This window comes from Salvelinus sp. IW2-2015, linkage group LG15, assembly GCF_002910315.2.
Source record: "Salvelinus sp. IW2-2015 linkage group LG15, ASM291031v2, whole genome shotgun sequence".
NCBI lineage: Eukaryota > Metazoa > Chordata > Actinopteri > Salmoniformes > Salmonidae > Salvelinus > Salvelinus sp. IW2-2015.
The window spans coordinates 61,851,245-61,863,387 of NC_036855.1; the positions used below are offsets into that span (position 1 = coordinate 61,851,245).

Here is a 12,143-nt window from a genome sequence, read left to right on the forward strand (position 1 = left end):
GACACAGCGGAACGTGTGTAAACTGTGTGTGTACAGTATTTGAGTGTTACAGAGAGGATGGGGAGAGCAAGATGCTTTTTATCTCTCAGAATCACCTTTATTCGCCAAGTACATTTACACATACTCAGAATTTTATTCGGTGATATAGTGTTGCAGCTGCTAGTGATATACAACATTTAGAGACAGAATACAGACAGTGGAGTTTCAACAAAGTTTACATACAGTACATTTGGAAAGTATTCAGACCCCTTAACTTTTTCCACATTTTGTTAAGTTACAGCCTTATTCAAAAATGTATTAATGACATTTTTTTCCTCATCAATCTACACGCAATACCCCATAATAACAAAGCAAAAACACATTTAAAAAAAAAAGTTAGCTAATTTATTAAAAAATATATATTAAAAAATGTTACATAACTATTCAGACCCTTTGCTATGATACTCGAAATTGAGCTCAGGTGCATCCTGTTACCATTGATCATCCTTGAGACTCTTCCTAGAGATGGCTGCCCGGCCAAGCTGAACAATCAGGGGGGAAGGGCCTTGGTCAGGGAGGTGACCAAGAACCCAATGGTCACTCTGACAGAACTCCAGAGTTCCTCTGTCGAGATGGGAGAACCTTCCAGAAGGACAACTATCTCTGCAGCACTCCACCAATCAGGCCTTTATGGTGGAGTGGCCAAACAGAAGCCACTCCTCAGTAAATGGCACATGACAGCCTGCTAAGAGTTTGCCAAAAGGCACCGAAATGACTCTCAGACCATGCATGAGAAACAAGATTCTCTGGTCTGATGAAACCAAGATTGAACTATCTGGCCTGAATGCCAAGCGTCACATCTGGAGGAAACCTGGAACCATCCCTACCGTGAATCATGGTGGTGTCAGCATCATGCTGTGGGGATGTTTTTCAGCTGCAGGGACTGGGAGACTAGTCAGGATCGAGGGAAAGATAAACGGAGCAAAGTACAGAGAGATCTTTGATGAAAACCTGCTCCAGAGCGCTCAGGACCTCAGCCTGGGGACGAAGGTTCACCTTCACCTTCCGACCCTAAGCACACAGACAAGACAACACTGGAGTGGCTTCGGCACAAGTCTCTGAATGTCCTTGAGTGGCCCAGCCAGAGCCTGGACTTGAACCCGATCGAACATCCCTGGAGAGACCTGAAAATAGCTGTGCAGCGCAGCTCCCCATTCAACCTTCCAGAGTTTGAGAGGATCTGCAGAGAAGAATGGGAGAAACTCCCCAAATACAGGTGTGCCAAGCTTGTAGTTTCATACCCAAGAAGACTCGAAGCTGTAATAACTGCCAAAGGTGCTTCAACAAAGTACTAAGTAAAGGGTCTGAATACTTATGTAAATTAAATGAAATTCAGTAAAAAAAAAAATGCTAACAAAAACAGTTTTTTCTTTATCATAATGGGGTATTGTGTGTTGAGTGATGAGGGAAAACATCTATGTAATCAATTTTAGAATAAGGCTGTAATGTAACAAAATGTGAAAAAAGTCAAGGGGTCTGAATACTTTCTGAATGCACAGTTCATTATATACAACTAGCTTCTAAACTGGATTGAAAGGGAAATAAAGCAACTCATAGAGCAGTGTTGGGATGTTTTTAAGCTTGCTCCCCTGTGTAGAGCAGTAGGCGATATGTTATTCACCCTGACTGAACCGATGTTAGGCTACACAATTATGCTAATAATGGCATTTAGGCCTACAATCCTCACKATTATCATTATTAAGGACTTATCTAACGTGKGCTAAAWCGCACTTTGACCCAAGCCTGTTTCCAAAAATGTTAAAAGGCCAWTTGTGACTGGGATGTTTGCATAYTCTKAACCATTAAYAAATGCTGATGTTCCTCCCAACGAGATATGTAAGTTGCAACAGCAAACAGAGCAGCCCTAGTCATATGAATAACCTCGTGAGTTTTGAAYTTGTGCTTAAAATCTGTTACAGTTAATTCACCGTAAATGCCATACTTTTCACTAGAGGGGRAAACTGGTTTGGGATTACTTTGAAATCAGCGCGCATGAGTACCAGCCGATTACAGCACAWAAAGGRTCATCTTTTGGGTGAATACACGGTAGGCTAATATATTGCTTTTGATTTTCAGAAATAGTGTTTTTTGTATTACAATATTATAAACCGAAATTATTGACATGTGACATTCGTTTGTCTGCAGGATTGTTATGAAATTCATGAAAATAATAAAGCGAAAGTAAAAGATGGGAAAATATAACAAATGTTGGGTTAGTTCAGCTCATAGACATTAGGCGTTCAGCTAAGCCTAACTTCTATTTTAACCCAAATAATAMATAATTTATAGGCTACAGTTAGCCTACAGCTTTCTGTATATAGTGTGCAAAATTACAGTAGCCATATGTCCATAATGTTTACTCACTATGCTGTCGGTGTATGCGCTGTAGTGTGCAGAGATGGCAGCTCCATACAGCCCCCTGACCACTCACGTCCTGAACACCGGGATGGGCGTCCCTGGAGCCCACATGGCCCTCAGCCTGCATCGCATGGATCCCTCCACTTCACTCTGGAACCTTCTCACCACAGGGTAACCTCATCACAGAGAGTGCTGCAGCACCAGTTAACATAGACATAGAATGAAAATTAACACAATAATTTCTTATCAGCTTCATAATAATCAATATAATAGACAAATACACATTTAGTATTTATTTTAGAAATTTCAGATTCACCTCTACAGCCTCTTTCAGCAGGGCTGCATAATATTATCAAACATGAATATCTTTATACCGGTAGTAATGTTAATGAGCCAAGGCTTATTTCAGGATCACATCAAACCAATGTCCAATGTATTCAGTATTTTATATAATTTTAAATAATTTCTTCTCAGGACTACTAATGATGATGGGCGCTGCCCAGGACTCATCACCAGAGAAACGTTCACTCCAGCAGTGTACAAGATGCGCTTTGAGACAGGCCAATACTGGGAGAGTCTGGGAGAGACCTCTTTCTACCCATACGTCGAGGTTAGTTGAAGACAGTCTTCAATGCTTTTATCATAAAGAAAGGGTGCATTTAAATGTATGACTGTTGGACATATAAAGTTAGACATAAATGTTTCTTTATATCTACAGAATCAGCTTCTGTTTATTTCCTTGTCAGCTATGCGATCGCTAACTGAACGCTAAATGTTTCGGTAGCTCCTATTGGTTGGCTGAGTGGTTACTAACACATTGGTGGTCTGTGTTTATCTGCAGATAGTCTTCACCATAACGGACCACAGTCAGAAGTTCCATGTTCCTCTGCTCTGCAGCCGCTTCTCCTACACTACCTACCGGGGGAGCTAGAGAGTCTGTCACTCACCCCCACTCACCATCTTTCACCTGGGCCACATTCAGTTGTCAAACGTTGTCTAATCACGGTTAACCCAGAACTAATGTCTTGCGTAATTGTCAGATGCTTGATTAAGTTCCGGGTCCATATGTGTTAAGGGAAGAGATCGGAACCGGAACGAAGAGATCCACCCTTCTCTCTTTGCAAGTTACGGGCAAGTATATGGTTCAAATGTCCCCTCCCCTTACAAAATTTGAAAGATGCTAACACCTGTGAAATCGTGATTAATCCAAAGCACCGGAACTAATGCTGCTCATTATCTCACTCATCCCGTTTTATCATGCCAGATCTACAGAACCATTTATGTTTACGTAGTCTGTCCACGAGATATTAAACATTGTCGAACGTTGCAGATAGAAATGCCATGACCAGAGTCTACATGATTCCTTGTTCTACATGTCAGATAGAAATATGTTATGAAGAATAAACATCTGAACGTTCCAAGACGTTGTGTCCTGCTGAACGCGCCCCTGGCTGACTGTGACCCGCACCTGTCACCTGGGCCTATTCAGGTGGTTGAAAGTCATCCTTCAGTTATTATAGGTAGAAATGTACCTAAGAAAGCACTCTCTTCTGTAATACTAGTTATACTATTATAGTTATTGAGTACAGAACACAAGAACTCTATCCTTTCTATGTGGTACATAGAAAGGATAGAGTAGACATTCTCTGAGAGATCCCAGTCATTTGTTTCACCGGCCTTTAGATGACAGCAAAAAATGTAAAAGCTTTATTGGACAGTGGGGTTGCAAAATAAACAATTACAATCTTATGTTTATGTATGATTACAATAATTATATTTTATGTTGTAAGTGTGACTGGTTGATGGGTTGGCCTAAGGTGTCCAGCCCCTCATCATTTCTACCTAGATCATCCTTTTGTGGCTCGATTGCTTTATTCTGGATGCATATTGGATTATTCTGAGATCGATTACATTATACTGAAGCAGGGCCCGGCCCCCAACGAAACAGTTCAACAAGACTCGTGAAGTGACAGATTTTCTTATTTTACCACTAAGGCCTATTTTCTATCAATTCTAACACAATGGCAGACGACGAATTGGAGGCTATCAGGCGGCAACGCATGGCCGAACTGCAGTCAAAACATGGGGTAAGGAGAGAACCTGAGGGGACCAACAATGCATAGTTCCGACCATATATGGAGATCCACTGTTCAGTCTGTCGCTAGCTAGCTAGTGTTAGCCTTATAGTTCAAGTTTAGAGTATTTTAACCTAACGAATTCTCTATTACTGTTCATTGCATGTTTGCATAGCAGCCAGATAATTCTTTACCTAGTTAACTAGCTAAAGTAGTTATAAGATACTGTAGCTAGATAGCTAGCTAACGTTAGCAAGTTAACTCATGCCATAGTGAGAAACGAGTTATACTACCAGTAGCTAGTAAGCGATATAATGTAATCAGCATTTATGAATAGCAGACACTTCAAGGAATAGGCGAAACAAACGTACATTTAAGTAATGAACAGGACAATGATCAGCTAACAAGTTGACTTTGGCGCTTGCGTCTCCCACTCCTCTGGGGTTGACAATCGCGTGCCCGACCCACCACTCCCCTGGTGCGCGTGCATGTGCCCAGGTGTTTAGGTGAACATGTGCGAGAGTAGTGTGAATGTCAGTTTTTAAGACCTAGTTTGTAACAATAAACTAAACATCATTGTCTGTTTGGATTATCTAGCAAGCCTGTTTGGCACTGATTTCTGAAGCTCATTAAGCAAAACACTTTACTGAATAGATATACCTAGATTAGCCCAATATTGGACTAAAGGTGCCTAAAATCACACCTTTTAGTCCAAGGACCTTACATGTTCTGTTTAGAGGTGTTGGCTCTGGCAGCCAAAATAGCCATCAAAACTTGAATCGATTCTCAATTGCGGTACGGTTCTAGAAACATAAAGCCCTAAAACTTCAAATCACATTTAAATAATTTCACAAATGCAAAATGTACACTACTGTACACTGTTTTAACTGGTTAAAAACAGTTGCAGCAGACAGTATTTTTCAATGACAACACCTTTGTGGCATCCTTCTGTTTACGCACTGGTGTTCAAAGCGCAGAGAGCTAATTAGCACAACAAGCGCTTCTCGGATTTCTATCACCTGAAACAGTCACAGAAGATAAAATTACATGCACGAGATGTGTGCGTACTTGCTGAGCTCGTGCATGTGTTTACATGGTTCTGCTCATGCTTCATGTGATAGAAGTCTGAACACATTACCAGGGCTTTGAAATATTTATGTAATTATACTTTCCTGTGGATATATTGTTTCACATTCCTACTGCCAAAAGGATCAACTTCACAGACAACCGGTTAAGTACACTATAATATTTTATTCAACATTCTAGCTTGTAGAGGCCGTGAGAGGAAACATTCTTGACTGAAACGCTCATTTCTGCCCAACGTAGAATTCAATGCATTTCAAAGTAAGGTTTTCAGGCAACTGCACGACAGAAGTCAATGTATATCTTCTGATGGAGTTCAGTCTAATTTTCTTAACATAACCAAAGGAGTGCCACAAGGCTCAATACTAAGCCCTTTACTGTTCACTATTTACATGAATAATGTTGGTTTGTCCCTGAAGAAGAATAACAATAACTGGGGCTTACATCTCTATGCAGATGCAGTGCAGCAAGCCATTCATGACCTTCAGCTTGGCTTTGATTCAATTCAAGAATCGCTCACCGATCTTAAATTAATGCTAAATGTGGATAAAACCACGTTTGTTTTTCTCCAGGTCTCGTAAAATTGATGTATTAGACCTTGAGAGGAGCCCAAAATGAGCTTAGTTCCCATTTTATAAGTAGCTAGGCATTTGGATTGATGATAAGTTGGCCTTTAAAAAAACGAAAGAGTTGCAAGTAAAGATTGATTACCTGTATACAATGGCAATTTTAGCATATAAATCTTGGTGGGGCAAACTCATTATTATGATGTTTTATGTATGCCAGCAAAGCCACAACACTAAACAATATATCAATTGCACTATAACGGTGACAAACGTTACCCACAAACTGTTAGTGCCTACATAAAGCAGTCCCAACTGCAGAGCTTTCTTTTCAGCACCATGGAGTGAATCCTTACTACCGYTACACCTGGCTGTCAGTGGAGCCTTGTCTGGCAGCGAAACAGTTCATTCAGCCTCATTTACTGCCTTTTTAAAAAACATAGCTGATATGGCTGACTTGCTTAAACAAATGTGGTTTCTACTGACAATTGCGATGTACGAACTATGGCTTAAAGGAACAACGAGCGGATAAGAGGCAATATGTAATTTCGACTAAGACATTAATGAGCGAGGTCTTACCTCGTGGCTTGCTTGTTTGCAGACTCTTTTGTACATCTTTGACAGTGCTACTGTATATTTTTTGACACGTACAGACCCAAACGGCGTTCCATAGTATGTATCGCGTGAAGCTAATAGCAGTGACGCTATCAATGTGTACTACTTGGTAGTGTGTACCGGTGCTCGACCAGTCGGCGAAAGCCAACATCACCCACGACAGAGAACGGTTGATTGTCAAGGGCAATGAATCCCATTATCTTGGCTTTAATGGTTTTCGGCTTTGAGTTGTCTCGCTGAAATGTTCTTACTCTTTCAAATGAGTGCTCGACTTTTTTAACTGCTCGATCCACACAGCAAACATTGTGAGCTAGGTTAGGAATGCTGTGTTGCACGTGTAGCGCAACATTTTACGTGCCGTTATTACGTCATGTGCCAACGTTATATAGGTATGCATGGTATCTTTGACATCGGTTTTTAACATCGGCGTTAAACTAGACATCGGCCGATAGCGATGTTGGCATTTTTAGCTAATATCATCCGATTCCGATATATTCACCGATATATCGTGCACCCCTACTATCCTCAATAGGCGCTAAAGGTTGTTAGCGTCTATGAATGGGTTATACCTAAATATGAGTGACATGATGACAGAGATTATCAATCAAAAGATTGGGAATGGGATGGACATAGTCACACTAGGAATCCTTTCCTCCAACAGAGATGTTGTCATTGAGTTTGAGTTGCTAATTTTTCAGAGTCTGTCTTGGAACCAAATGAATCCAGGGGTAAGCTGCTGTACAGCTACTGTACTGCACATTGTGTGATGAGGGTGACATGGCAAAAGGCTGTATAATTAATGACCTGGACTGAGCAATGCAGCATGTCTGCCAGTTCTGCTTGTGCTCCATGAGAAATGTGACCCAAGTATGTTTGCAATAAAATGTTTGAATGCCAGACCGTGGAGTATTGTGAATGGTTTGGGACATGGTTATCAAGCTTGAGTGAAGCTTATATGTTAAAGTATTTAAAATGTTATTGTATTATTTTGAAAGCTTTTGTATAAAAATATTTTCCAGAAACCTGTAAATATTAACTTTCTATTCTACTGTAATACAGTTTTTTTTGTATCCCAGTCCAACTCCCTATCCCTGTCCTCAAGGTAGGCTAGATTTGAAGGAACCGGGTAGGTGTAATCAATACGGGGGTGGCTCCACCCAGTCTACCAATAGGTTCCTTCAGATCTGCAAACTCCAAAGGAGTAGGGATAGGGGAGGGGGCAAAGGGTTGTTTTCTGAACCACGTTTTGGTACAAGTTAAACTGTGTTGTTCAAGGATCTAATCCCATTGTTTTATAACGCTTTGCCATGGGTGTGAAAAATGAATATCAATATTAGGATAGGCTACACTTCAAGAGAGAGCTGATTTGCGCTCTCAGCATGGCTGTGTGATACAGTAGCCTGTTGGCTAATGCAAATAAAATAGACATTCTCTCAAATAGCCTGTATCCAGTGGCTGGTCTGTTCTCTTGATGTTGTTTAAAAATAAATATTTATTTTATGCAATTAAGAAAAAGGCAGAGTAATGTGTGGACTTTCTGACTGTCTCTTTCTCCCCTCGCTTCCCAGGACTCCTCAAATGACCAGCAAGGGCAACAGGAGGCCAAACAGAGGTTAGTTTTCATTATCTATCAAAACTTTTATTCCTGTCATGCTATCACAATTCAGCGCTGAGTATAGCTACATTTCAGAGACACAGATGTCTCCCCTGTTGTTGGTTTAGTTCACAGTAGTTTGCTAATGTTGCATGTATTGACCTGCACTTTGCAGCTCTGGTTTATGAAGAACTATGTGACAGACTATTTATAAAGCTAGTCAATGTGATAAAACAATTGGCTTCGTTTACTGTAAATGCAGCCACTGTGGCCTAACTAATCTTCTGTTCGGTCTTTTCACAGGGAAACAGAGATGAGGAACTCCATGCTGGCTCAGGTTCTAGACCAGTTCGCCCGCGCCAGATGTAGGTCTTTCATATCCCCTGGTTTGAATTAATCATTGATCTGATATTGGAACTTTCAGTACCTACACATGGTTAGCAATAGGTGGCGCCATTGCCTAAAAGTCTGCTATGTTTTGTTGCGTTGCAGTGAGTAACTTGGCTCTGGTGAAGCCAGAGAAGGCCAAAGCAGTGGAGAATTACCTCATACAGATGGCCCGCATGGGCCAGCTGGGAGGAAAGGTGAGAGAACTGGACCTAAAGCAGTGTACAAAACATTAGGAACACCTTCTTATTATTGTGTTGCACCCCCTTTTGCCCTCAGACCAACCTCCATTTATTGGGTCATGGACTCTACAAGGTGTCAAAAGCATTTCACAGGAATGCTGGCCCATGTTGATTCCAATGCTTCCCACAGTTGTGTCAAATTGGCTGGTTGTCCTTTGGGTGGTGGACCATTCTTGATACACACAGGAAACTGTTGAGTGTGGAAAAACCCAGCAGCGTTGCAAAAATCTGGCACCTACTACCATACCCTGTTCAAAGGCACTTAAATGTTTTGTCTTGTCCATTCATCCTATGAATGGCACACATACACAATCCATGTCTCAGTTGTCTCTTGGCTTAAAAATCCTTCTTTAACCTGTCTACTCCCCTTCATCTACGCTGATTGACATGGATTTAAGTGACATCAATAAGGGATCATAGCTTCCACCTAGTCAGACTGTCATGGAAAGAGCAGATATTCCTAATGTTTTGTACACACTTTATTTATTTTTTTAAACTGGACAAAAAAAAACTCTTAGACGGCCTGCCAGTTCTTTCTCTTCACTAGTGACTGCATTGCCCCCTAGCAGTCATACGCAGGACCATATTTTTCCTTGTGAATTCACATTAAATGTTATGATTTTTTTCACTGACTTGACCCATCTGCTATTGGCTCTTCCTTACATTTGGATTGTCTCTTTCAGATTTCAGAGACTGGTTTGATCGACATCTTAGAAAAAGTTAGTCAGCAAACAGAAAAAAAGACAACTGTTAAGGTGAGTCCACGGATCAAATACAATTTCACAATTTCCGACAGGCTTTTAACTGACTGCGTCCCCTCTCCTACCCACAGTTCAACCGACGAAAGGTGATGGACTCAGATGATGATGAGGAGGATGATTGATGCGTTGAAAGGAGCCCAGGAGCCAGTCAGACGGCTGGGTTAGGGCGGGATTCAGGACATAGGTTGGAGCAGGGCTCTGTTCGTTGGCGGCCATCTTTGACTTGCCAAAGGCCCTGCATTAGTGATGTACCCTGGGATAACACATCAGCCCCTGTGTGCATCTGGAACTCCTTACTATATTCTCTCTTATATCCATTTTCACCACGTTTTACTTTTTCTCCACAACAAGAAGCAGAACAAAATGCAACTTAGGGTATATTCCTGCTGCTGCATTTTTTGGAGACTGCTTTGTGATACTGTCTGTGTGCTGCTACTGAGCAATAGTGAAACCATCAAACTGGACAGAGCACATGGGTATAGTCATCGTTTTTTTATTCATTTTTGCTGACCTGTATCTTCAACCGTTTTACATTTAAAAAATAAAAAAGCCTTACATTTGAATGCTTATTCCACAAATAATCAACACAGTTTTATCATGATGATATTTTGTCTTTGAGCTGAGTGCTTGAAGACTCATTGATTGGTCATATGGGTTTGCACTATATTTGCTTTCATTAAAAAAAAACTTCAAGTATAATCACATAAGAGCAATGGTGTAAGAAAAAAAGTCTAAAATATAGTTTGTATTAAAATGTAGTCGATATTCTTTACAAGGCCTCCTAGGTCGTGTATTAGGCTATATGTTGCATTACATTGAAATGTATAGGCTGACATTACATAGTTGGTTTGATTCACTAGGTTCAAATACTMTTTTCTGAAATGTATGCGATATGTGCATTAAAAGGCTGAGATGTATTTGTAGCAGGATTTGTTAAATTATCTCACTTGTTAGTCTACGACAGCACTTGAAGAACTTCCTGCTTCACTCTTATTGAACAGGTGTATGGTGAGACCACAGATATATGAATGGTTGCTTCTATTGTACACCTGCTACAGGTAATACTCAATATCTGACAGTACATTGATGTTCTTACAAGCAAGATGTAACTGAATATTTGGAGATAAGTTCATGGGAGATTTGGTTTCATGTTCATAGTGTTCACCCCAATAAATCAATGTCAGCATTGATAAAGCAGACAAGGAGTCATTCTTCTTGATCATAAAACAAGTGTTCCTCTTATAATAATAATGATACACTAGATTACTATAACACACAGGCTGTACGTTTTTTCCTTCCCTTGTAACCATGATTTCATAGAACAGAATTTCACAGACGGTACAAGAAGAACATAACACAAGAGCTGTTAATATACGGCATATGGTAAAAAATACCCCACACTACTATTCATATCCAGTCACTGTACAGTCGTGGCCAAAAGTTTTACGAATGACACAAATATTAATTTTCACAGTCTGCTGCCTCAGTTTGTATGATGGCAATTTGCATATACTCCAGAATGTTATGAAGAGCTATCAGATGAATTCCAAATAATTGCAAAGTCCCTCTTTGCCATGCAAATGAACTGAATCCCCCAAAAACATTTCCACTGCATTTCAGCCCTGCCACAAAAGGACCAGCTGACATCATGTCAGTGATTCTCTCGTTAACACAGGTGTGAGTGTTGAAGAGGACAATGCTGGAGATCACTCTGTCATGGTGATTGAGTTCGAATAACAGACTGGAAGCTTCAAAAGGAGGGTGGTGCTTGGAATCATTGTTCTTCCTCTGTCAAGCATGGTTACCTGCAAGGAAACACGTGCCGTCATCATTGCTTTGCACAAAAAGGGCTTCACAGGCAAGGATATTGCTGCCAGTAAGATTGCACCTAAATCAACCATTTATCGGATCATCAAGAACTTCAAGGAGAGCGGTTCAATTGTTGTGAAGAAGGCTTCGGGGCGCCCAAGAAAGTCCAGCAAGTGCCAGGACCGTCTCCTAAAGTTGATTCAGCTGCGGGATCGGGGCACCACCAGTACAGAGCTTGCTTAGGAATGGCAGCAGGCAGGTGTGAGTGCATCTGCACGCACAGTGAGGTGAAGACTTTTGGAGGATGGCCTGGTGTCAAGAAGGGCAGCAAAGAAGCCACTTCTCTCCAGGAAAAACATCAGGGACAGACTGATATTCTGCAAAAGTTACAGGGATTGGACTGCTGAGGACTGGGGTAAAGTCATTTTCTCTGATGAATACCCTTTCCGATTGTTTGGGGCATCTGGAAAAAAGCTTGTCCGGAGAAGACAAGGTGAGCGCTACCATCAGTCCTGTGTCATGCCAACAGTAAAGCATCCTGAGACCATTCATGTGTGGGGATGCTTCTCAGCCAAGGGAGTAGGCTCACTCACAATTTTGTCTAAGAACACAGCCAT

At 41.0% G+C, this 12,143-nt stretch overlaps 2 protein-coding genes across 3 annotated transcripts; both read left to right on the forward strand.

The window, feature by feature from the left end:
• Positions 1-1,508: 1,508 nt before the first annotated feature.
• LOC111973671 (5-hydroxyisourate hydrolase-like) lies at positions 1,509-3,814 on the forward strand. Its single transcript, XM_024001043.2, has 4 exons — positions 1,509-2,085; positions 2,429-2,568; positions 2,872-3,007; positions 3,239-3,814. Exons 1-4 carry the CDS (start codon positions 2,032-2,034, stop codon positions 3,326-3,328), a joined length of 420 nt encoding a protein of 139 aa, XP_023856811.1. The 5' UTR covers positions 1,509-2,031; the 3' UTR covers positions 3,329-3,814.
• A 481-nt stretch (positions 3,815-4,295) lies between these two features.
• On the forward strand, positions 4,296-10,634 carry LOC111974842 (programmed cell death protein 5). 2 transcript variants are annotated; one of them, XM_024002873.2, is made up of 7 exons: positions 4,296-4,484; positions 7,432-7,461; positions 8,302-8,345; positions 8,631-8,692; positions 8,820-8,911; positions 9,640-9,711; positions 9,789-10,634. In XM_024002873.2, the coding sequence occupies exons 1-7, from the start codon at positions 4,419-4,421 to the stop codon at positions 9,837-9,839; spliced, it is 417 nt and encodes a 138-aa protein (XP_023858641.1). In that variant the 5' UTR covers positions 4,296-4,418; the 3' UTR covers positions 9,840-10,634. The 2 variants fall into 2 exon arrangements, with proteins under 2 accessions (XP_023858641.1, XP_023858642.1); XM_024002874.2 differs by lacking the exon at positions 7,432-7,461 and having other exon boundaries at positions 4,300-4,484.
• The last annotated feature ends 1,509 nt before the right edge of the window (positions 10,635-12,143 follow it).

Bases quoted from the DNA above. Each gene is read 5' to 3' on its own strand.
- LOC111974842 (XM_024002873.2), top strand. From the start codon at position 4,419: ATGGCAGACGACGAATTGGAGGCTATCAGGCGGCAACGCATGGCCGAA. The intron at 8,346-8,630 runs GTTAGTTTTCAT...GTCTTTTCACAG, and splicing joins CAACAGGAGGCCAAACAGAG to GGAAACAGAGATGAGGAACT. The intron at 8,693-8,819 runs GTAGGTCTTTCA...GTTGCGTTGCAG, and splicing joins CCAGTTCGCCCGCGCCAGAT to TGAGTAACTTGGCTCTGGTG.